Source organism: Lissotriton helveticus, chromosome 8 (assembly GCF_964261635.1).
Source record: "Lissotriton helveticus chromosome 8, aLisHel1.1, whole genome shotgun sequence".
In the NCBI taxonomy this organism is placed as follows: domain Eukaryota; kingdom Metazoa; phylum Chordata; class Amphibia; order Caudata; family Salamandridae; genus Lissotriton; species Lissotriton helveticus.
In genome coordinates, this window is record NC_136069.1 from 448,666,598 (window position 1) to 448,692,743 (window position 26,146).

Genomic DNA, 26,146 nt, shown 5'->3' on the forward strand with positions numbered 1-26,146 from the left:
CAGTCTCGGTGCTGTGGTTGCTGCAGCTTCCTGATTGGGAAGAGTCAAGGGTGGAGTTGGCTTCCATGAAGATCATGAGCTGGATGTTGACTATCTTCTCACTGACTTTAGCAGCGAAGGGGAGGAGAGAGATCCAAAATATTGCTGGAAAAAGGTGTGAAAGATTTGAGAGACAGCCAGCAAAAAGTAACCAAGAACCTGCCCAAACCAAAATCAAATATATGCTCATATGTAGGGACGACTAAGTCAGTGCTTGTGATCTCTTGACAAAAGGGTAGTAGACGGGAAGGTCAAGCACCCAACATGTTGGGAAAAGGGCTACATTTGGCTAGGAGTAGCAACATCTGGACATGTCTGTACTTTAATTACTATGACTGATGAGCTGATCCATTCACCAACTGAAAAAAGTGTGACTAATTGTAATCAAACACAGACCTAATTTGACAGAAAGATGCTTTTTAATTATGGGGAAAATAAGATTAACACACTGTTACGAAAATAATATTTAACTAATAGGAAAAGAGAACCCAAACTAGGTCCAAAATGTAGTCAAGTGGATGGTTCCTTGACAAGGATGGGAACCATAGTGAACAATCCCAATACTAACAGGAAAGAAAGGAGATCTACTTTTTTGAAGTCAAGCCTCCAAGAGCAGCGAATCGATGATACTTGGAAGGTAATCTCTCTCCATTAACCTCACGTGGGCAGCAGATGCATAGATTGTGTACAGTTAACAATCAGCATTAAAGCAAGGTCAATGTATTCTTCAAATGCAGAGCTAACACAGACAACTAATCTGATTCACTAACCTCTTTATTGATAATAATCTCCTCCCTCTTCTCCATATTCTCCTGTTCAAGCTTCATTAGTTCTCTTTGGATCTTCTGACGCTTCAGCTCCAATGACAGTTCATGGTCATAATCGTAGTTGATATCCCCATTGTCAGAGTCTTAAATTCAAAGTATAAAATATCACCAATTAATTTTTTTTAAAAGAGCATTAAATTAACTAAAAGGGGTGTAGCTGAATTTCACCGTTTTTTATGAAGACTGGTTATAATACCGGTCATGATGTGATTTAGGTTTCTGAAACCTCAACTACCACAAACAAACTAAACCCTACTATGCAGGCATTAAAAGGAAAAGGTGCTTAACCATAACCAATATTATTTTTAAAGTTGCAAAGAAAATCCATAAAATACAAAATGTAAAACAGGCGGCCTCTAAACTGAACAAGTTACTTAGTGTATTACATTTAGCAAACTTAAGATTGACTCCTGCCTTAACACACAATACCCATTTCATCTGAGGTTTGAGCAGAGAGTAGTTTCCAAAAATAGATGAAGGCAAACACAATCACACCGAAGAGATTACCACCCACACATGCTCAACTTGATAGTGTCTTAATCAGTGTGTATAAACATCCTCAACCAAGCAGCTATTGGTACTGGAGAGGACTGTTATGAATAAACGTTGCAAAAGACCCAAGACAACTAAAGATACAATGGGGAGCTATTTATTCCAATCTTAAAAACCCAGCCCAAAATCCTTTCTCCACATAGATCGGAAATCCTTAATACAGGAGAGGGAGCAAGGGCAAAGGAGACCGACCTCACTAGATGCAGATACGGTGCTCTCCTTTTACACTGAATGCATAACGTTGAAGCCCACAGCAAAGAAAGCACTACAACATTTAAAACTGATAGCACTACTACTACAATGGTTTGTTATGTAATTATGAAGAAAATATATTCACATCAACATACCATAATTAAACTAATGTTTCACATTTTTTAGATTAGGTTAACTTTTTTTTTTTTAAACCGACACCCTTATCGATAGGTTAAAAATATGGATACATAATTCTTTGTGTATTTAACAAGATCTACATTTATTTACAAGGTCATAAAGTACTTGGAATTCCCCTGTCATGGGATGAGACAAAGTCAGCATGAACCTCCAATTCCCATGTCATTCATATCAAAGTTTGTCGTTTGGATCCCTCGTTTTACAGTCATTTAGAATTCTCAAACGTTGGTTCAGATTCACTTCAACTGAGTTCACTAGCATTTTCCCTAGTTTGCTGGTATGAAAGAGAATGAGCCCTAGGCCTGTACACAGACCTAGCAAATGCAGGGCCGGGACTTTGCAGAATTGACATGGGGGCACCTGTTGCGCTCCCACTCAATTCCTCTCTTCCTGTCCACACAGACAGCAGCAAACATTCAGGACTCGAGACCCCAAAAGACAACACAGGTTCATTAAGTGCCACATGTGAATAGTATACTGGGTCACTCAAGAACATAGATCAACATATTTCAAAGACTAACTGAACTTAACCAAACCAGACAACGACTGTTAAAAACAAAAAGTGTACACCAATGGTCCCACCCTCCAAATACCTCAACAACAAACTCAGCACCTTCTTCCACCACAAGATCAGGCAGATCTACGACCGTTTCAACATACAAGACCCTCCCACCATGCCCGACACTACCGCACCCAACAGATCCTGCTCAACTGGACCCCGCTCACCACAGACGACACACTCAAGACCATGAAGCGCATCCGCTAAGGAGCCCCCCTCGGGCCCTTGCCCGCACCACATCTTCCATAAAGCAGACCCCTCAAATTACCCAGAGCTTCACCGAACCATCAACTGCTCCATCGAGACCGCCACCTTACCCGACGACTGGAAATATGCTGAGATCAACCCCCTGCTCAAGAAGCCTTCCGCCGACCCCACAGACCTCAAGAACTTCAGACCGATCTCCCAGCTCCCCTTCCCAGCCAAGGTCATCGATCATGCCATCAACGCCCAACTCTCAGAGCGCATCGAAGTGAACCACGTCCTGGACATCTCCCAGTCTGGTTTCCAAAGCATCGACACCACACTCCTAGCCACCACCCACGACATCCGCTCCCTTCTCGACCAGGGCGAAACCTCAGCCCTCAGCCTGCTGGACCTCTCGGCCACCTTCGATACCACCTCTCACCGCACCCTAATCACAAGACTCCGCGACGCTGGTATTCTTCTCAGAACCCACAGAGATCAGCTGGGGAGTGCCCCCGGTCTCCTCCCTGAGCCCCAGCCTCTTCAATGTCTGCACAGACCCCCTCGCTGCCATCGTCAGGAACAACAGACTCAACATCCTCTGCTACTGCGACAACACCCAGCTGATCCTCTCCCTTACCAACGAACCCACGGACCACACGCTCCGCTTGATTCGAAAGACATTCAGATGGATCCCCACCCATCCAGAAAGATGGTCACCCATGCACTCATCACTAGCAGATTCTACTACGGCAATGCACTCTACGCCAGTGTCACCCAGAAACTCCTCAGAAAACTACAGACTGTTCAAAATGCCACAGCCAGACTGGTCCTCATCATCCCCTGCCGCAGCCACATCCCCTAACACCTTTAATAGGTCCACTGGCTCCCAATCAACAAAAGAATCACCTTCAAGCTCTTCACACACGCCTACAAAGCCCTCCACGACGCAAGACCAGTATATCTGAATGACCGCCTTGGATTCCACATGCCCGCCAGACACCTTCGCTCCACCCAATTGGCCCTGGCTGCAGTCCAATCGATCCACAAGACCAGAGCATGAGGAACAGCCTTCTCCTACCTCAGCGCCAATACCTGGAACACCCTGCCTCTCCACCTCAGGCAATCACTGTTGCTGCCTCAATTCCAGAAGGATCTCAAGACCTGGCTCTTCAGCTGAACCCCAACGCCCAGATGGTTCAGCAGCTTACCCCCTCAGTGCCTTAAGACCCTCAAGGGTAAGTCGCCGCACTCTATAAATCCGATTGATTGGTACAGCCTCGCACATAGAAACTTTCAAAATAGTATTGTTACTTTCTGTCCTTCTTGAGGATTGTTGAGTTTAGCGACACTGTACCAAAGGCTTGTGCTCTACATGTGTAGATGACTTCATCAACCAGTTATGATTTACTCAAACTTTCAAGGCATTTAATATTAACAGCAGTACAGCAAATATCCTCATGCAACCTACAGCTTACAAACTCCACCAGATTCTGGTCTGCAAAGAAACCCTTAAAAACATAGCACAGAGAGAAAACCATTGGCAGGCCATGCCCATAGAAGAATATTCACCAAACAAATAAGTGCAAAATACTTTACACTCACCATCTCGCGGAGTTTCCCAGTCAGCATTTTCTTCTTCACTTTCTGGCGTTCTCTCTTTAGTAATTTTGATGTCATCTTTTTCACGGTGTCTGCCCCTCGAAGACTCTTTCTTTAGATAATAATTTTTTTAAAGTACATATTAAAGCTCTTGTTCACTATCCTGAGGCCAAATTAATAGGTCAGTGAGTTTCCGTAACAACCTAATCCCACCATCCCTGTAGCACCAAACATCAATCACTTATAAGCGGACACAAGTAACAATGCTTAACTGAAAATAAAAACATAAAATACTCCACAATGTTCTGAACAGTGTTTTTCTTAATCTTTGTACTACTATTCAGGGTTATTCTAGGACCATCCTGGAGTCCCCAAGGGATCCATATTGCAACCAATTATCTACAAGCTCTACATGAAGCTCCTGGAGACTTTACTTAGTGATAACAGCATAAGAATTCACTAATAAGTCAACAGAACAAGTTACATACCTTCAGTAATACTCATTCTGGTTTTAACTCTACCTAACCACAGCTTTCTCACCTTATCAACAAACCCAGGACCATACAGGATCAGGAGAATTTTTGCAGCAATCATCTTGTATGCTGATAGGTCACGTATTAAAGCTCCACAGTAACTCGCTTCATCCCATAACTGAAAGAGCTGCTTGCAAGCTCCACCATTCTGCACGGACGTCAGATTCTTAATCTTCTCCTTTCATGCCACCAGACAGAAAGGGCTATGAAAAAACTGCAGGTGACTCTACCCAGATCTAACATGGAACCTCATTATGATGTTCAAGGGTGCACCCCATAGAACAAGAAAGTGGAAGTACCGAGAGAAATCTGTTGGTAAGAAAATATACCAGAAGAGCATTATCAAAGTAAAGTAACTTGCTCTGCTGATGGATGCTTCTAACCACAGATACTTCACCTTAAGGATTAATCCTACAGCAGTACCTCCAAAGCTGGAGGGTTTGTAGAGTGGACTCTGACCAGAAGGTTTTGCAGGACAGAGAAGGCAAAATGGCACTCCGATCAGATTTGGTTGTTATAGTACTAACTCCTCTAGCAAATGCAGTCATAGTAGCCTCTACTCAGGTGAAATAAGCCTGCAGGCCTTCAAAAGGTCCTTTCTTGGTCAGAGCATAGCAGATTTTAGTGCGGAGGACTATTCAGCTTAACAAAATGCAGTCATGCACCGACTACCCATTCCATGCTCTTCAAATAGCTAGTCATCCACACAATGGTCCCTTGTACAGTCAATGTTAAAGGTCAACGTCCTTCTAGGGTCAAGCCGATGGATCCTAACCTCATCGAAGGATAAGGGATAGTGAAAAGGACTGGTAGAGTGATTGATTGGCAAACGTGAATAAGTGTCACAACTCTCGGCAAGAAGGTTGTCCGCGTCCTTAGCAATAACTTGTGCTTGCACAGTATACTAAGATTTTCAAAAAAGGAACAGCAATTAGGCCAAATTGTACATGTCAGAGCCCAATTTTTAAGTCTCATTTTAAATTTCTCATATCTGTGAACACAATCCAAAAGTAAATACAATGGCAGTGAGGGCTCAAAAGCAGTGTGCCCTTGTTTTGAGCCCTCACTGCCATTGTATTTATTTTTAGATTGTGTTCACGGATGGGTGCTGCACGGTGTAGAAGGAATTTAAAAAGGATTGCTGTGTATATTTGACAATCATGGAGGATGACAGCTAGAAACTTGCAGCTGATCTATTTTAACAAAGCACAACAAAACCGACTGAAGGGAATAGGAATCTACCTTGTAATAGTCTAAGAAATAAGTTTCTATGATTAGAGAAAAAAATGTAAAACGGAGCTATCCAAGCAGGGTTATGGGATAATACTTACAAATTACTTGTATAATAAGCATATTCCGAGAGTGTTGAGGAACCTGATCTTTCCCACATTTGACAACCTTGATGATGATCTTTTGAAGGAATGAGAGGATAGCCTGTACTTTTCTTCCTTTTGCGTGATGCATATTTTAATCAAAAATGTGTGAAAGAAAGGTTGAGAAACTAAAAATAGTTCAGTTAGAAAAAGAGATAAAGGAAATCTAGTTACCCGATTTGACTGAGAAAAATTACATTATTCTCAAGGAAGTGATTAGTAGACATCAACTTCAGATTAAAGACAAAAAACTAAGTAAGATCAGAAGGGATGAGAGGGACTACAACCTAGGGAGGGTTCTCACTTTTGCAAGTATGATCAAGTAAACAAACCCAAAACTGCTCCAAACTATGAGCAAATGGCTGAGTTAAGTTCAGTGAACTATACTAGTTCCGATCTCATCAAATGACGATCCAGGACCAAGCAATGCGACGGGTCTAAACCAACTACTAGCTCTTCTTTTTCTGAGGAAACCCAACCGATGAAGTTAGGAAGGAAAAAAGGATTGGGAGGACTAGGCGGGGGAAGCGCAAAGATAGAAAATACCAGAATGGGTAACCGAAGTAAGAACAGGAACAAAATATAAAACAGGGAAAGTGGGAGGTAGAACCAGATTATGACAACCACACAGACTTACAGGTCATACATTTATCAGATAGGGTGCTCAGTCAGGTTGAATTGAAAGTTCTGAAATGGGGGCTCTCTTTCTGTCCAGAAACATTAGGTGACTTCACTGATCTCCAAATCGATTTTTTTAAGTTTGCGAGATGATTGAAATTGAAACTTTTTTTCCCACTATTGACAAATGTGATGCACCTCAAAACAAGTGTAATAAAAGATCGGAGCTCACGATTGCTCACATGCAAGATGTTCAGTTGCTTCAGTCATTGTCAGACAATGATAATGTGGGGTGGAGAAATTGTTTGATATGTTGGATGTTCAATTGACTATGATTGTACAAGTAGTCGTGCCGGTCCCTCCAAGTTTGTGCCTCAGGATAATTAATTTGCAGCTATAGACCTTTTTGTAAACAAAACTACAGAAGAGCTACATAGATTAGAGAATCAGTCGTTGTTGACAAACTTGCAAGAGAGAAAACATTTTTGGGGATGAAAGAAAGGCACTCCGATTTGGAGAGTGATCAAACTATAGTGATATGGGAAGCGGACAAGGGGGGCAACATTGTAGTAATGCAAAGAACAGACTATAGTCATGAGATCAAAAGGCAATTGAGTGACAATAGTTGTTACAGGAAGCCTATGACTAACCCCATGAGGGAAGAGGGGAAACTGATTACTGAGACACTATTCACTTAGAAGGAATTGGGATTGTTGGATAAGGAATTTATATCTTAGCACAACACATGCCCTATATTCCCGTTCATTTATACATTTCCTAACATTCACAAATCATTAGAGAACCCCCCTCCAAGGCAGGCGGATTATTTCCAGCAAAGGAAGTTTAACTGAACATCTTTCTGAATTTGTTGATTTATTCCTAAAACCATTCGTGGTGAATTTACCTTCAAACATAGGAGACACAACGGATGTGTTGAATAAACTGCAAGATGTGACCTGGGATCAGAACATGAGTTTTGTCACATTAGATGTGGTAGGATTATGTGTATTGAAAATGATCAAGGACAGCGAGCTTTGAAGCACTTTAGTAGCAGGAGTGCTAGTTTTACAAGATAATCTTGGAAAAATAAGCTGGCATCGTGGAGACTGGACTGTCATATGTTGGAATCTCTGCCTTAGGGTGGGATCCAACCATCTGGTACTCATCATGTCTTCCAAAAAAGAGAACATGAATTTAAAGAGTGGAGAATAACCTATTGGCATCACTGATATCATCTTTGCTCACAAAGGAGGTGCAGTGAAGTTGTAAGGTATCACAATCTGTAAAAAAACATGCATTCTGGAACATGCATCTTATATGCCTATTGTTGGCATTGACGACACGGTTTTCTTCACGTTCTGATTGAAGATCTTTCAAGCATTACTCAAAATGAAGTCAGTGAAGATTTTGGTGGTGCCGAATAAGCAGACAGCACTGTAGCAACTGCTGTTGGCATGGAGTAAATGAGACCTGGGTGAATAGGTACAGCTGTAACAGCCCAGTCTGGTGGTCACCAAAATCTAGATAAAAGCTGTGGAATACAGCATGGATGAACTGAGGAGACTACAGCAGAGTTTTTTACTTTTTTTATCTGACCATCATTATCCTTCTCAAAGGCTTGTATTAGAACGGAGGTGTCCCAGAGGGATGAGAACTTAACAAATGATGTGAACTATCTCCGGTGCTGTTGAGAAAGAATGTGTCCCTAAAATGTCAACAGGGTCTTTTGTGCGTCCTACTTTTTCCTTTTGCAAGGAAGAAGAGGGTTTTATTTTGTGTCTCCTTTTACGGAACTCTGGAGAATAGCTCGGAGTGAGATTTTAACAGCACACTTGACTGCTTCTTCAGTGCTGCAAATCAGCCAGAATTCATTTATTTGTTTGTAGAGCACGAGGTTACCTAGAGGAGTTCTGGTACTGAAGGAGATTAGTGAATTATGGGAATAGGGTACTGTGACCGCTAGAAGAGGAAGATGTTAAATTGACGATGGGAAAAGCCGTGATTAGTAATGAACCAGATATTAAGGAGAGTGCACTCTAGTGTTTGGTCTCAATGTGAAAGAAGGCTCACCGCACTAGTCTGCCTGCGAAAGTAATTACTAGACTAGGGAAATCGTCCTGGTCTGTAAGACTGAATGCACTACTCTATTTAATGTGGGCAAGCTCAGTGTAAGGCGCAAAGGCAGATATAAAGACTTAAGTGGAATCCGATTGGCTACAGAGAACTAATGAAGGTTGTTAATATGGTGAGAAATAGACCCCCGCATGTAGGCCAAAAACTAAGGAGTTCAGCTAAGTTCTGTAAAAACTGCAGATTTTTCCGCAGAAATGGTAGTAGCAGAAGGAACTGCAATAATTTAAATGAGAAAGAATATTACCCAGAATTAATAGCTGGAAATAGTTCAGAGGAAGACAGTGAACCACTTTAAGAAGAATGTATAATATGATACAACATATACTGGTGATTTTACTAATGCACTCTTTAAAAGAGAGTGAAGAGTACAAAACAAAGTCTAGGTTATAAATTGCAAGTTGAGTTGCAGAGGGCCTTGGAATGTGAGTGGAGCCATGCTCAAGCAGCCAATAGTAACAATTTCAGATATCAGGGCAATTACTGAAGGTGACGATTCAAGTTTTATCACTATTAACTTTCAGTTTTACCAGGCTTCTACAGTATACATCCATTGACAAAACTTACTATGAGTTTCTACCACGCTGTCAGTGAAAGTGTTGCCTGCCTAGGCCACAAAAGAGAAATCTAACAATCTTTTCAGGGTTGCCATATGAAGCATCTACAGGCTGAAAACGAGCAGAATTGAAGCCGCTGAATGGCCTGAGAGCTGTACATGAGGAATGATTTGAGCAAGACACGCACTATGCCTTGACTGGCAAGTTGACAAGGGTACTGGGGAGACCATATCAAAAGCGCATTTGAAGTAAAGGAAAATTAGAACTGCCTTCTATTCCCTATCTAGGTGAGACGATATCGTCAGTGATGACAAGGAGAACAGACTAGTGCCTTGTAAGGGCAGAATCCAGATTGTGCTTGATCGAAAATCTTACTCGCCACAAAATGAGATCGCTATTGGTTGACCACAGAACAACATTTTCTAAAAGGAAGTAAGGAAATAGTCAGACGTGCTATGTAAAGCGGACTCAGCATTCAGTTTTTTCAAAAGAGGGATGACCATGTGGTTTTTCTATTTATCCAGGGAGATTCCAGAAAGGGGGGGTTGCTAAGGTCTCTGAGCACTGGACAAAGGGTGCCCAGGACCTCGGAAAACATTATGAACCGGGTAGGGGTCCAGGGCAAAGCCAGAGTGGACATCTTTGGGTAGTCCAAGGGTAGAGGAGACAGTGGTGAGAAACAAGATCTTGCTGACTCCCGATATACTACCTCGAGAGGTGGCAAAAAAACAGCAACTGGCGTTATTGGCTCAAGAGGTCCTGCATCCCTTCAGTCGACATGCTTTCAGGTGAATGAATGGCTCCATAATCAACGTCCAAAGGAACCCAGGGCTGCGTATGACTGGTTACTGCAGCAAAAAAATCTGAATTCAGTCGGATGCCTAGGAAGGGGATTGAGACACTCCGTTTTTAAGTCCCAAAAAAATGAGAATACAAAGGTTAAAAGTAAAACTCAAAGTTAGTATACCCCTTTTTGAAGACTAGCACTGTCATGTTGTAGAGCACCAATGTGAAACATAAGACCAAGTGCGAATACCAGGGTTCCTGCGAGTTGAATGAGTTGCATTTCTTCCACTTGACTGATTCTTCAAATTGTAGCACTTAACATAATATTGCAAATGACTAGCTTATTAGACTAAACATATTAATTACAATGCGACTAAGAGCATAATTGGTTATTGAACGTAAGGAAGAAAACAAGCCCCATTTGATAAAATAGCATTCAAAGTAGATGTCTTGCTTTCTCTGCCACTGGATCCAGAGCCCTTTTGTGCCTGCCAGAATTCATGCCGTACTTTGAATTTATTTTTGTCAGTATTAAAATAGTCTCTCACTGAAGATAACAATCGAATTACAACACAGGACAGGGAAAGGCAAGGCCTACGCTTTGTACACCTGGTCTGAGGGAAAATGATGCAATGCTTCTGGTGCAAGGCTCGAACTGCACCAATCACTGGAATATACAAACAAACAGTAAGCGTTCCATCACAATAGTAGTCTCTGCACTTATATGTAAATGGTTGAATGTGCTACGATGTGAACTGATTTGGCGAATTTCACACCATAGTTGCCATGCCATCATCTGTAACCAGAGGCGTTTCAGGAAATGCGGAGGTGTTGATGCATTCTTTTAAATTGCTCAAGAAATTCAAAACACAAATCACAAATTAAAGATACACATTTTGTCAGCCTCGTTCGTATTCGCTAAACTATACATTCTGCAGCGATTCCAGAGTAAAAACGTTTCTGCATAATCGGTTAACTGGTTTTTTTCTGGATGGTTTTTGGAAGCTTGTATCCTTTAAGATTTGGACCAGAGGTTGCCAGGGGTGCTGCTGCCCTACTTCCAATAGCATCTGTATTTTACACACAGTTTCCTTCCTCTGATCCCATACATTTGCATTCCACCCTGCTACACACCCGTGGCAAATAGTATAAACATGTTAACATAAGGTCAGCAGACATGATTCAACAAAATGTCACAGCACGGCGCTCTTACCCTGACTGGAGACGTCGGCTCTTCGGTACTTCGCTTTGGTGGCTCCGCTTCTATTTCCTGGCGTTTGTTCTTCATTCTTTCCCGCAGGTCTCCAGTAGGTCTTTCTGGTGATCTGTACAAAACAAAGGACTTTATGAAGCTCATGTTATGTAAATAAATGTGCCGCGCTCGTTGCTGCTCTATCCCAGCAATGTCTGGCAGAAAACAGTGCGCGCAGGTGTATGCTAAACCCAGAGGTGCAGGAAGGTAAGGGAGCCGAGGATGCCGCGCTCGCCCCACCCCCTGCATCCTCCACACACACCTTTGTTGATTTTACATGCAGATGTACACGGCTTGGTCCCACAGAGGTTTCGAAGATGACAGAGCTCCCAGAGCAGCAAAGCACAACAGCTGATGTATAAGGCGAGCAGGCTTTATCTCACTCTGAACAAACAACCAACCAACCAAAGAAACAGACGGTACTACCGAGCCCGTTACAGACATGTCTAAAGGCGAACCACGGAGGGATACTCAACAGCACATCTTTTAGTGCTGATCAGCCGTAGGGCAAAGTCACATAAACCATTGCTTTATGAAATCGTGAAACCAGGATGCCACCATCCAGTTACCCCTAGAGTTGAAGTACAACCAAAAACAATGTACTCCCTGGGTGGCAGGCTATGCCCAGCGGACTGAATATACACACTTTTTTTCTCGGTCCATTGAGCCCATCGCTCCCAAGAATAGGTTAGGCGCACTGTACGCAGCGCAGGTGCTATCAGCGGACGCCTGGGTTGTAGATTGCGGCCTTTACATATGCCAACAACCTGAATCTGCGCAGGTTTCTATTACGTTTGCGACAGAAAGATGCCTGCTACCCACCCAGTACAGCCCAACACTGAGGAAACATGGCACGACACACATGGTAATTAAAAGTACCCAAAACAAATAACAAGTGCACTAAAATAGACGTACATGTTGTGGTTCTGGAGAGGAGGGAGGGAGGGGGGGGGGGGGGGAATCGGGGAGGGGGGACTTGAGGTGGAGGACTCTGCATTAGACTCTTCCCTATGTGAGCATTATTATGGGAGGGCGGGTTTTTTTTGTGGTGATATAAGATCAGGACCTGCAGCGGCGGATGAAATTAACTAGGGCAGGAGGGATTTATAACCATGTCAGGCCAAGCTTGGGAAAGGCTGAAAGAGCTCAGAAACCGCAAAAACGCACCAGTACATAAGAAAACAAGCATTGGCATAGCCAATAGGTCTCGCCATTGGAGCGTTATAAGTGTTTAGACAGAGCTGTTGGCTTGCTTAACGTTTTTAATATGTGTTGTAGAGCATTGTGAATGTTGTGTAGCATGTTGAAAATCTATAAGTTATAATAAAAAAAGTGTTATAACTATTTCTGTCACCTTATATCTAACCGAAAAAACATTATATTCAACTTAAGCATTGTACTAAAAACCAAAATTAATACAAAAATGAGTTCTAGTTTGTTTATGCAATGCTGTCAATTTTTCCTTGCTTGTTGCAATTAATTTTTGTTATAGTTTTTGTTAGGTGTGGGATATAAACAACGGGAGGGTGGATGTTGTGAAATAGTATTTTAATTAGATAGGCGTAGTGGAGATTTATTTGAGGAGAATTAATAGATCTCACATGGAGTGATGCGGAGGTGGTTGTGAGAAGTGGCAAAGGTGATGCTCAGGTGATCCGCAATGATATTGAGGTGATGCTGAAGTGGTGGTGAGCTGGTTCCGAGGAGATGCTTATGTGATGCTGAATGATACATAGGTGGTACGGAGTAGTGCTGAGTGATGCTGTGGCGAGGAGTTATGCCAATGTGTACTTGAACTGGTGCTTATGTGGTGCCAAGTGATGTTGTTTTTGTTCTTTGTTGAGGTTTTGCTGTATTGATGCTGAAGTGGTGCTACGTTGGTTCTGAATTGCTGCTGGTGTGGGGCTGTGCAGGTGCGGAGTTGGTGTTGCACTGGTGGTGGTGCACTGATGTGGAGGTGGTGCTGTGCTGGTTCTGAGTTGGTGCTGTGCTAATTCCGTGGTGGGGTGAGTTGGTGCTGCATTGCTCCTATGCTGGTGCTGTACTGGTGCTGAATTGATACTGAGGTGGTGCTTGTTGGTGCCGAGTGATGCTGGGGTGGTGCCGAGTGATGCTGGGGTGGTGCCGAGTGATGCTGGGGTGGTGCCGAGTGATGCTGGGGTGGTGCCGAGTGATGCTGGGGTGGTGCCGAGTGATGCTGGGGTGGTGCCGAGTGATGCTGGGGTGGTGCCGAGTGATGCTGGGGTGGTGCCGAGTGATGCTGGGGTGGTGCCGAGTGATGCTGGGGTGGTGCCGAGTGATGCTGGGGTGGTGCCGAGTGATGCTGGGGTGGTGCCGAGTGATGCTGGGGTGGTGCCGAGTGATGCTGGGGTGGTGCCGAGTGATGCTGGGGTGGTGCCGAGTGATGCTGGGGTGGTGCCGAGTGATGCTGGGATGGCGTTGCGTGATGCTGAGGTGGGTAGGGTAAAGGTAGTGTAAAGTTTATTATGCATAGTTAGTTAAAACCAGTGCAAAATATGTTACAAAAGGATCATAAAATATCATGCTTAAAAACCATTAAAAATAAGCGTACGGTTAAAAGGTACAATGTTGGCTGTCCATGCGCCTTTTTGCAAAGACAGAAAGATGGGATCCCTTACTTCCTTCTGTCCGTCTGCTTGTTAGCCTGTATCTGTGTTGATGGGCCCCGCTTTTGGCGGTCTTGGAAGTCTTTGCTCGACCATTGTGAGGAATTTGACGTATCTGCAGTTCAATTTAGTTATTTGCGGGATTCAGGCAGGCGAGCACCGCCTGCCTTCTGGTGCAAATCCCTTTCTGCTTAAACTGGTCCTTAAGGAGCAGTTGGCGGGCTTGTTGTAGTTCTTCCCAGAGACAGGTCATATGGAGAATGTCACCCTTCTTTGAATTGCAGAGCGGACAGGCCTCGTTGCCCTCTGTCCTGAGCCATGGTGGGAGATGATCTGTACTCGGAAGAATCCCAATCTGTATTTCAGAAACCTCATTTTTGTAGCTTTTGGGTAACCCTCACTAAAGTATGATTGTGGTGTCAGAGATTTGTACGAGTTGAGTGTCATCCATGCGTGAGATCTTTTGGAGAAATCAGCCTTGTCCTCTAGTAAGGAAAGTGATTTGATATTTTTCCAGACTAGTTTTAGGGCTCGGGCCTCTGCCTCCACGAAGTGGGGGGCGGAGCTTCCCGAGGTCTTATACGTTAAAAAAAAAAAGAATTCAGAAAGGGCTCCGGCTGGCACATTCCTTAGTTTTTTATGGCATGTGCGTAGTGATTCGTCTTCGCTGTGCTGTGTATTTAGTAGTGTTGACGTGATAGGCTGTATGTAATGTACGCATGCCCGATTTGGCATATTCTGTGCACGAACGAGCACGGCAGAGTGATTAATCTTAATTAGGAGCTGTCAGAGTGCCCGTGTAATGCAATTCAGATGGTGCGAGCGCGTTCGCCATTGCATTGCATACAAAAAAGTCATCTGATCTCTTCTGTGAGTGTCCGCATGCGCTGTACGGGGCATCTTTTTCCAGGCGCGAGGGGTCTTTGTAAAATCGTAGACTGCGCCTCGTTCCCCGCAAATCTAGACGGCCAGCGCTCTAACCAAATATGCGAGAAAAATAACCCGGATGACAGGGAAATGTGTTGACATCACTGGTCGTGTAAACGTAACAGTGCGTTTTTATTCAAAATGTAAACGAAGATCTTGCCCTGTGAATTAATTTGTTCCCATCTTAGACTTCAAGAGACAGCATCCAACAGAGAATCAAAACAAGCATTGTCAAGCGCAACAGGTCTAGCCTTGCAAGCCTGCCCTTATTTATTTTTTTGGTAGCAAATGCAATAGACATTACAGTTTTAAAAGTGAAAATAGTAAAATTGCAAGTTGGGAAGCTACAGGACCCTCACAGAAGAAATAAAATAGAAATGAAAGACATATTGGCCCGTCAAGCCCTGGTGCATGTGGTCATTCTCAGTGTACAACTGTCAATGGATGAAAAGTGGGTGGTAGTGCAGAGGGGTAGTGCAGAGTGGTAGTGCAGAGTGGTAGTGCAGAGTGGTAGTGCAGAGTGGTAGTGCAGAGTGGTAGTGCAGAGTGGTAGTGCAGAGTGCAGAGTGGTAGTGCAGAGTGCAGAGTGGTAGTGCAGAGTGCAGAGTGGTAGTGCAGAGTGCAGAGTGGTAGTGCAGAGTGCAGAGTGGTAGTGCAGAGTGGTAGTGCAGAGTGGTAGTGCAGAGTGGTAGTGCAGAGTGGTAGTGCATAGTGCAGAGTGGTAGTGCAGAGTGGTAGTGCAAAGTGCAGAGTGGTAGTGCAGAGTGGTAGTGCAAAGTGCAGAGTGGTAGTGCAGAGTGGTAGTGCAAAGTGCAGAGTGGTAGTGCAGAGTGGTAGTACAGAGTGCAGAGTGGTAGTGCAGAGTGGTAGTGCAGAGTGGTAGTGCAGAGTGGTAGTGCAGAGTGGTAGTGGAGAGTGCATAGTGGTAGTGCAGAGTGCATAGTGGTAGTGCAGAGTGCAGAGTGGTAGTGCAGAGTGCAGAGTGGTAGTGCAGAGTGCAGAGTGGTAGTGCAGAGTGGTAGTGCAGAGTGCAGAGTGGTAGTGCAGAGTGCAGAGTGGTAGTGCAGAGTGCAGAGTGGTAGTGCAGAGTGGTAGTGCAGAGTGGTAGTGCAGAGTGGTAGTGCAGAGTGGTAGTGCAGAGTGGTAGTGCAGAGTGGTAGTGCAGAGTGGTAGTGCAGAGTGGTAGTGCAGAGTGGTAGTGCAGAGTGGTAGTGCAGAGTGGTAGTGCAGAGTGGTAGTGCAGTGGTGTAGTGCAGTGGTGTAGTGCAGTGGTGTAGTGCAGTGGTGTAGTGCAGTGGTGTAGTGCAGTGGTGTAGTGCAGAGTGGTAGTGCAGAGTGGTAGTGCAGAGTGGTAGTGCAGAGTGGTAGTGCATAGTGCAGAGTGGTAGTGCATAGTGCAGAGTGGTAGTGCAGAGTGGTAGTGCAAAGTGCAGAGTGGTAGTGCAGAGTGGTAGTGCAAAGTGCAGAGTGGTAGTGCAGAGTGGTAGTGCAAAGTGCAGAGTGGTAGTGCAGAGTGGTAGTGCAAAGTGCAGAGTGGTAGTGCAGAGTGGTAGTGCAAAGTGCAGAGTGGTAGTGCAGAGTGGTAGTGCAAAGTGCAGAGTGGTAGTGCAGAGTGGTAGTGCAAAGTGCAGAGTGGTAGTGCAGAGTGGTAGTGCAGAGTGGTAGTGCAAAGTGCAGAGTGGTAGTGCAGAGTGGTAGTGCAGAGTGGTAGTGCAAAGTGCAGAGTGGTAGTGCAGAGTGGTAGTGCAAAGTGCAGAGTGGTAGTGCAAAGTGCAGAGTGGTAGTGCAGAGTGGTAGTGCAAAGTGCAGAGTGGTAGTGCAGAGTGGTAGTGCAGAGTGGTAGTGCAAAGTGCAGAGTGGTAGTGCAGAGTGGTAGTGCAGAGTGGTAGTGCAAAGTGCAGAGTGGTAGTGCAGAGTGGTAGTGCAAAGTGCAGAGTGGTAGTGCAAAGTGCAGAGTGGTAGTGCAGAGTGGTAGTGCAGAGTGGTAGTGCAGAGTGGTAGTGCAGAGTGGTAGTGCAGAGTGGTAGTGCAGAGTGGTAGTGCAGAGTGGTAGTGCAAAGTGCAGAGTGGTAGTGCAGAGTGGTAGTGCAAAGTGCAGAGTGGTAGTGCAGAGTGGTAGTGCAAAGTGCAGAGTGGTAGTGCAGAGTGGTAGTGCAAAGTGCAGAGTGGTAGTGCAGAGTGGTAGTACAGAGTGCAGAGTGGTAGTGCAGAGTGGTAGTGCAGAGTGGTAGTGCAGAGTGGTAGTGCAGAGTGGTAGTGCAGAGTGGTAGTGGAGAGTGCATAGTGGTAGTGCAGAGTGCATAGTGGTAGTGCAGAGTGCAGAGTGGTAGTGCAGAGTGCATAGTGGTAGTGCAGAGTGGTAGTGCAGAGTGGTAGTGCAGAGTGCAGAGTGGTAGTGCAGAGTGCAGAGTGGTAGTGCAGAGTGGTAGTGCAGAGTGGTAGTGCAGAGTGGTAGTGCAGAGTGGTAGTGCAGAGTGGTAGTGCAGAGTGGTAGTGCAGAGTGGTAGTGCAGAGTGGTAGTGCAGAGTGGTAGTGCAGTGGTGTAGTGCAGTGGTGTAGTGCAGTGGTGTAGTGCAGTGGTGTAGTGCAGAGTGGTAGTGCAGAGTGGTAGTGCAGAGTGGTAGTGCAGAGTGGTAGTGCAGAGTGGTAGTGCAGAGTGGTAGTGCATAGTGCAGAGTGGTAGTGCATAGTGCAGAGTGGTAGTGCAGAGTGGTAGTGCAAAGTGCAGAGTGGTAGTGCAGAGTGGTAGTGCAAAGTGCAGAGTGGTAGTGCAGAGTGGTAGTGCAAAGTGCAGAGTGGTAGTGCAGAGTGGTAGTGCAAAGTGCAGAGTGGTAGTGCAGAGTGGTAGTGCAAAGTGCAGAGTGGTAGTGCAGAGTGGTAGTGCAAAGTGCAGAGTGGTAGTGCAGAGTGGTAGTGCAGAGTGGTAGTGCAGAGTGGTAGTGCAAAGTGCAGAGTGGTAGTGCAGAGTGGTAGTGCAGAGTGGTAGTGCAAAGTGCAGAGTGGTAGTGCAGAGTGGTAGTGCAAAGTGCAGAGTGGTAGTGCAAAGTGCAGAGTGGTAGTGCAGAGTGGTAGTGCAAAGTGCAGAGTGGTAGTGCAGAGTGGTAGTGCAGAGTGGTAGTGCAAAGTGCAGAGTGGTAGTGCAGAGTGGTAGTGCAGAGTGGTAGTGCAAAGTGCAGAGTGGTAGTGCAGAGTGGTAGTGCAAAGTGCAGAGTGGTAGTGCAAAGTGCAGAGTGGTAGTGCAGAGTGGTAGTGCAAAGTGCAGAGTGGTAGTGCAAAGTGCAGAGTGGTAGTGCAGAGTGGTAGTGCAGAGTGGTAGTGCAGAGTGGTAGTGCAGAGTGGTAGTGCAGAGTGGTAGTGCAGAGTGGTAGTGCAGAGTGCAGAGTGGTAGTGCAGAGTGCAGAGTGGTAGTGCAGAGTGCAGAGTGGTAGTGCAGAGTGCAGAGTGGTAGTGCAGAGTGCAGAGTGGTAGTGCAGAGTGGTAGTGCAGAGTGGTAGTGCAGAGTGGTAGTGCAGAGTGGTAGTGCAGAGTGGTAGTGCAGAGTGGTAGTGCAGAGTGGTAGTGCAGAGTGGTAGTGCAGAGTGGTAGTGCAGAGTGGTAGTGCAGAGTGGTAGTGCAGAGTGGTAGTGCAGAGTGGTAGTGCAGAGTGCATAGTGGTAGTGCAGAGTGCAGAGTGGTAGTGCAGAGTGCAGAGTGGTAGTGCAGAGTGGTAGTGCAGAGTGCAGAGTGGTAGTGCAGAGTGGTAGTACAGAGTGCAGAGTGGTAGTGCAGAGTGGTAGTGCAGAGTGCAGAGTGGTAGTGCAGAGTGCAGAGTGGTAGTGCAGAGTGGTAGTGCAGAGTGCAGAGTGGTAGTGCAGAGTGCAGAGTGGTAGTGCAGAGTGGTAGTGCAGAGTGGTAGTGCAGAGTGGTAGTGCAGAGTGGTAGTGCAGAGTGGTAGTGCAGAGTGGTAGTGCAGAGTGGTAGTGCAGAGTGGTAGTGCAGAGTGGTAGTGCAGAGTGGTAGTGCAGAGTGGTAGTGCAGAGTGCAAAGTGGTAGTGCAGAGTGCAAAGTGGTAGTGCAGAGTGCAAAGTGGTAGTGCAGAGTGCAAAGTGGTAGTGCAGAGTGCAGAGTGGTAGTGCAGAGTGGTAGTGCAGAGTGCCTAAAACACATTGCCATTTACAATGCCATTATCTCTAACTTAAAACAAACCCGAGCCCTAATGCATTCCTAATGCTTGTTTTAAAGTGTTGTGCCCGAGTTGCATGTCCCAAAGCGCAGCGAGTTTGGTCGCTCCCAGCGCCGTCTGCAGGTAAGTTCTTGCCTGAGATGCGTCCCTGCCCGCCTTGCTGGGGTGGCGTTGCGTGATGCTGGGGTGGCATTGCGTGATGCTGGGGTGGCGTTGCGTGATGCTGGGGTGGCGTTGCGTGATGCTGGGGTGGCGTTGCGTGATGCTGGGGTGGCGTTGCGTGATGCTGGGGTGGCGTTGCGTGATGCTGGGGTGGCGTTGCGTGATGCTGGGGTGGCGTTGCGTGATGCTGGGGTGGCGTTGCGTGATGCTGGGGTGGCGTTGCGTGATGCTGGGGTGGCGTTGCGTGATGCTGGGGTGGCGTTGCGTGATGCTGGGGTGGCGTTGCGTGATGCTGGGGTGGCGTTGCGTGAAGCTGGGGTGGCGCTGAGTGAGGCTGGGGTGGCGCTGAGTGAGGCTGGGGTGGCGCTGAGTGAGGCTGGGGTGGCGCTGAGTGAGGCTGGGGTGGCGCTGAGTGAGGCTGAGGTGGCGCTGAGTGAGGCTGAGGTGGCGCTGAGTGAGGCTGAGGTAGTGCGGAGTGAGGCTGAGGTAGTGCGGAGTGAGGCTGAGGTAGTGCGGAGTGAGGCTGAGGTAGTGCAGAGTGAAGCTGAGGAGGTGCTGAGTGAGGCTGAGGTGGTGCTGAGTGATGTTTTGGTGATATTTAGGTGATGCTGCACAGGTTATGCATTTGTGCTGAGTTGCGGCTGAGGTGGCGTGTTGATGCTGTGCTGGTGCTGAGTTGGTACTGCACTGATGCAGAGGTAGTGCTGTCTAGACGGGGTGGTGTTGATTGATGCTTAGGTAATGCTGTGCTGGTGGTTAGGTGGTGCGGGGTGATGCTGTGGTAGCACTGAGTAATGCTGTACTGGTGCTGTTCCGATGCTAAGGTGGTGGTGCTGCACTGATGCTGAGGTAGTGCGGTGGTACTGCAGCGGTGCAGAAGTGGTGTTTAGGTAGTGTTTTGGTGCTGAGGTGGTCTGTGCTGGTGCTGAGGTCTGAGGTGGTGCTGCACTTGGATTGAGTGATGCTGAGGTTGGGGTTGTGGGATTGCAGTAGCGTGCAGTGGTTTAGCATAGATGACTGGCTTTAAGGCAACTCTTCCTATAAAAAACGGTGTGCCTATGCAAAGATGTGCTTTTCTTCTATGATCTACTTTTATAAGCTTAACTGAAAAGTGAATTTAATAAAAAAAAGTCCTTCACATAATTGGAATGCAGCATGTAAAGTTTTTTTTTTTTTTTTTTTTTTTTTAATAGTCTGAAATATTTTTTTTTCCTTTGGAGCACTCCCCACATACTTAAAAATGCATTTGCTCCCTTTTATTATTATTTGGCATCACAGGTAGGCTGCCCTCTTCCTTTGCACTATGAAAAGGGAAAGTGTGAAACCCAGCAAATGGCAGATACAGTTTATTTGTTAGAGAAGGGAGATGTGATTACATATGTCTAAAACTGTATTTTATATATGCAGATTACATTTGGTTTATGCATAAAGTATAAGCATTTTGATCTTATATGTTATTCAGTAGTGTTCTAGCGCATCACAGCCTCACGCAATTCCACATAACAGTCCATTTTGTGTTCAGGCTTGTCTTGTAAAGGATCCGGTGACCCCTCCCAATCTTCCTCCATTCTTAGCCCTTCAAACTAAGGCCGAGGAACTGACCTATGACCCAGGGGTGCTGTGGACACAGGAATTGATGTCAGTAGGTGCTGATCAAGCTATGGGTTGTTGGGGATAAGAATGGAGCTAGTGGGCGCCAGCGGGAGTCTCGGTTTCTGGGCCAGGGAAGGTCGCAGTGGCACAACTTGCATTGGTCCGGATCCCTAACTGGATTCAGGAGGGGGGGTATTGGGTCGGAGCTGCCAGCACAGAACCCGGTGAAGCCCCCTCTGAGCCTAGGGGGTCTGAAGGTGCACCAGCAGGGTCAGGCCGCCCAAATATTAGGCACATTTATTTTGAAAGTTTTATATAGCGCGAACAAGATCTTTGCAGATATCAGAGCGCTTTACAAGGGCATGGGGATAAAAAATACAAAGTAATAAAGGAGACATGCATCATAGAATTCCTTGAGTTGGGTGGGAGTCGCTCCGGCTCCTGGGAAGGCATAAAGCGAGGAGCCAACCCAGGCGCACATTCAACCGAACGAGGCCTTGAACGGAGAGACTACTCTGCTGCAATGTGAGACTACTCTGTTGCGTCAGCCGACCTACGGGGATAAGTCGAAGCACACTTCAACTTCTTGTGCTTTTTGGCATTCTTACCTGTCTGACTCAAAGACTTCGAGGAGGAGGACAAACAAAAGACGGGGTGGGAGGAGAGGTGCCCAGACCTTCCTCGCGAATGGGACCAAGAACAAGACCTCCAGGGCAAACTAAGAACTGCTGAGCCTCAAGTAATTTTAGGGACTGCTCCCTCAAAGCTTTCAGAGCCATAGCTCAGCAGTCTGAGCACAACTTCAAATTGTGGTCGTGCTCCAGGCACCAAAAGCACACCAGGTGTGGGCCAGTTTCCAACATGGTGCAGTGACAGGCACCACACGGCTTGAATCCGGAAGTCTTCTTGGACATTCTACACACCAAAAAATCATCAACAAAAGTAAAAAAAGGCCTGCCAAAAAGTGGCAAGAGGGCAGCTCTCTTCACAGATGTGCGCTAACCTTCCGGGGAGAAAAGAACAGACATAAGCACGCCATGGTGGCGCCTATAGAGGTGATGCAGACGTCAAAATGGCCGAGATGATGACATCACGCCTACCCAACTGACGCCACCTACCGGTTCACAAGGGTATTGCTCGAAGAAAAATCTTCCGAATGCAGTCTGATACCTGAGAAATTCAAAGGTGAGGAATCTGCAGCTAGATGTCTCTATCAGATATGAATAATCAAAGGCAGAAATGATGATAATAATAATGGGCTCTGTGTCGTGTGTGTGTGTGTGTGTGTGTGTGTGTGTGTGGGTGGGTGGGAGGGGATGGGGGATGTGGGGGCTAGGGCGCTCGACCTCGGACATGGAGGAACTGGGTTCGAGTCTCGGTAACAATGCCAAACTTCCTGTCATTCTGGGCAAATCACTTAATCTCCCCGTGCCTAACAAAAAAAAATGAATGTGTGTCCTAATGTAACGTAACTGGTGCTATGTAAAGCGCTCTGATACCCGATTCGGTTCGGGTCTAGTTCGCGCTATATAAAACTGCCACAAAAAAAAAAATGTGTGCGCGCATATATCTACGGCCTGATCGCTGGCTGGTCAGTTCTGTAGCATTATAAAAGGGCATCCTTACAGCTCCTAGTACTGTATTTTAAAAACAAAGGGCAGAGGTAGGGCCGACGAGAGGCTAGAGAATTGTTGCAAAGTAACCAGAAAGTGCTTCAAAGCTTCTTGGCCACTAAGAGCACAGTCGCACGTCCCAGTTCTACGGTCATAGTCCTTGGACCAGGATTTAGTGTAGGAGTGGACCTGCAACATGCCTATCCTAAAACTGACAAAAAGAGCCCTTTTCTCAGATGGAAAGATAGGAGTCCTGTAAGGTCTCCAGCCAGGTTTGGCCTTTAAATCCAGATACTTGGTTAGCAGAGCACTGCTTGTATCTACGTTCTTTTGCCACAGAATTTCCTTCTCACAAGTGGTAAGGTGTCTTTGGTTATGTTTTATGGGTAGAGCCACAGGTTTGAATATTCAATTGACTTTAAGATGTGCTCTATATGTCTGAACCACAGCAGATTATTACAGTTCTGGCATCTCAGGATGTACCTCAGGCCCTTTTGGTACTCTGCAAGAGCTGGTGTATACCACAGACAGGTCTAGTAGCTTATAGGGCAAAACGTTATATATTCTGCCACAGACATTATTCCCAGTTCAACTCTGAGTGCTACCATCTGTGTCCATGGGCGTAAAACGCTTCAGGAAGGCGATTTCCACTTTTTTAAAGGCCTGTGTGTTTGAATGTCCCCTATTGCTTTGTTTTGATGCACAGACAGGGTTGGTCTTATCAGATGATTAGTGCATTTGCTTGCACATCTACGTACTGCCTAGGATTGTTGGAAGATAATCATTTTAGACTTGATTACTTGGCTGCCCCAAAGCAACGTATCACTCCGTAGGCCTAGATTATCAAAGGTTCTAACCTGTTCTATTTAGTTACCACAGATCCTGAAGGTTGATTTTAACTTGGCCTTTGACTTCGTTCTCATAAACTTTGTTTTCTGGACATTTATTGTAAATTTTCTTGACTTGCAGAAAAGTTCAGAGCTCTTCAATAAGCGATGCATACACAGTTCAGCATGTGCTAGAATTACTGAATGATCTGCGAACATAAGGATCGGAAATTGATCGCTCCCCACCTTAGATACATCCTGGGCAAGGACGATGAGCGGCTTCCCTATATCGTTAATATAGACGTTAAATAGTGCGGGTGCCAGCACGCAGCTCAGCCGGACCCTTGTGTGTATTCCAAATATAGTTGTGCACTCGCCTTTGAGGCCATATTTTACAGCTGCTGTGTTTCCAGTATGGAGACTATTAGCAGGTTCAGTAGGTACTTGGGGACTTCATGGTCCTCCAAGATCCGCCATAGTGTAGTCCGATCAACACTGTCAAGAGCCGTCTTTAGATCAATGAAAACCAGGAAGAGTGGTGATTTCCTTAGTGTGACGTACTCCAAACAGACCATATGCAGGCCTGAGACTTGATCAATCATACTATGGCCCTGGCAGAAGCCGGCTTGCAAGTGGGACCTTATGACATTGTCATCCATCCACGTCTCCAGGCATGCCAACATCAGCTTGCCCAAGATTTTACCTACTCCGTCCAATAACGAAATTGGGCGGCAGTTAGAAGGGTCATCCCTAGCCCATTTTCTAGGAATGGGGACTATTATGGATGTCTTCCATGGCTCGGGGACCACACCTTCCAGTACGATAGCATTAAAGGCAACAGTCAGACGGCCCAGCCACACGTCCAGGTTCCATTAAAACACATCTGTGGTCATCTGATAAGGGCCTGGGGCTTTTCCCAGTTTTTGGTGATGGATGGCCTGCATTTTTTTTTCAATTTGCTAAATGCAGCATCATTATAAAAATGGTTACAATGGAGAACTGCACTTTAAGCTTGGTTCTGTACAAAGACCTGCAGTTTCATCTTTTCACTTCACAGGTCATCCCCTAAAGGCAATGGATATAGTAGGGGAGAGGGGCGGGGGCAAATGGGCATGATAGTCCAAGTAAGCGATATAGCAAACATTCTGTATCCTTGTCACCACCTGAGAGCAGGGCACTTTTCAAAACAGGTCTGCTACAACAGTTTTTCTTGAACTAGGCACATCATATTCCATTCATTATATAATGTAAGCGATAATTTTAGTAATTAACGTCCCATTCTAAATAAAATTATTTAAACCTTTGACAAACTGTCCATGCCTGCATTACATCAAAAACATCCATTGACTCAGTAGGTCATAAGTACTAGATATTTCAATCTTTGTTATTTTTCATACCTTAATGGGGTTTCTGAACTTAAAACGCTTTTTTTGTCCTCATTCGAGGTTTTAGTTTAAGTAGAAATGGCCCGCCCAAGCGTGTCAGCCAGGCTTAAGAGACTGGGTGTGGGCGGGGTCACCACAATGAAGCTCAACGCCATATCACCACGATCTGTCTTTTCTGAGATATTGGAAGCAGGTTGTGCATCTTCTCAGAGATTGAAAAAAGTAAAGAAAGTGGAACCCCCAACAACACCTAAGCCATGGGAAGTAACACAGTGTAAACACTAAGGCGTTTAGAGAATCTGCACAAAGCAAGCAAGCAAGTTTGTGCACTAACCAATCGGCGATGGAGGAGGGGGTGGGGGAAATGGAGCTTGGAGCACTAGGAAAGAAGCTAAAAACAAGTTCACATCATAGCAAAAAAGAACCAAATCAAACACTATTCCACACAATGGCAATAAGAGTTCAAAAATGTACACAGCACATCGATTATTTACCACGACCTAGAAAATATAAATGTTCACTCTTGGAGCAGCAACGTTTGTGAAGAGACCAAGATTTACAGCCCTGTTTACAAATACAGAGCTTGAAGCGAGTGAAAAAAGAGCGCTTATGTAAAAGCTCAAAAATAAAAGTGGTTCCTGAAACATTTGCTAAAGTGGGAGCTGTGTATGTATAGTAGTAATTGGTCCATGCTGTCAGGGCGGGCTAAACATAGGAAGAGGCATGACGCATGCAAGCCTTAAACAAATGGGTACAAAGAAAATGAGAGCGACAATGGAGCCAACAAATGGGAAGCCTATGGGTGGGCTGAAGCCCAAAAAGTATATACATTTGTTCTCTTTGAGACAGCACATACACTGTCTAAAGCAGAGACCTAAAAAGAAGTTGGGGGACCAACCAAGTAAGGCAGTATGCAAGTGACATCACAGAGCGTGACATCACAGAGCGTGACATCGCACATGGTATCACAGGAAGTGGAATCACTGCCCATGATCTCACAGGAAGTGACATCACAAGAAGTGACATTAGGTCTTAAGACATATGTTTAGCAGGTCTATCATTAGTACATTTGAAAGCATTGCCATATTTAACAAATAAGATTTTGCATTGGGTTGTGCAAAAAAAAGGGACACAATCCTGATGCAAAATCTGGGCCTGAACTTATGCATTTATTTCTTAAAACCCTGCAAAAAAGAAATTTGCAGTAAGGAGAAACATGGTAGTAAATCTGTTCTGCTTAATTGGTTGCAAAGCCTGCATTTTAAAATATCTTACGGGGACAAGGCACCTGCTGCATAGATCTTTGTATTCCTAGTTAATCTCAGGGAATAATAATGGTAAAATAACTATGGACATTAATGCACTTGCTGGAGAGATCTGTATTTTGTCTAGTCGCATTTTTGAACTAAATTAACACAGAGGGTTAATATGCCTCCTGCAAATCAT

General features: G+C 45.5%; 1 protein-coding gene across 3 annotated transcripts in view; it reads right to left on the reverse strand.

The window, feature by feature from the left end:
- ZC3H13 (zinc finger CCCH-type containing 13) overlaps positions 1-26,146 on the reverse strand; it is a 401,604-nt gene that overhangs the window by 312,069 nt on the left and 63,389 nt on the right. For all 3 annotated transcript variants that reach the window (XM_078657316.1, XM_078657317.1, XM_078657315.1), the window contains exons 4-6: positions 11,366-11,477; positions 4,159-4,267; positions 810-949 (exon numbers count right to left, since the gene is read on the reverse strand). In XM_078657316.1, the coding sequence (XP_078513442.1) occupies positions 810-949; positions 4,159-4,267; positions 11,366-11,477 (361 nt within the window). The remainder of the gene's footprint in view (positions 1-809; positions 950-4,158; positions 4,268-11,365; positions 11,478-26,146) is intronic.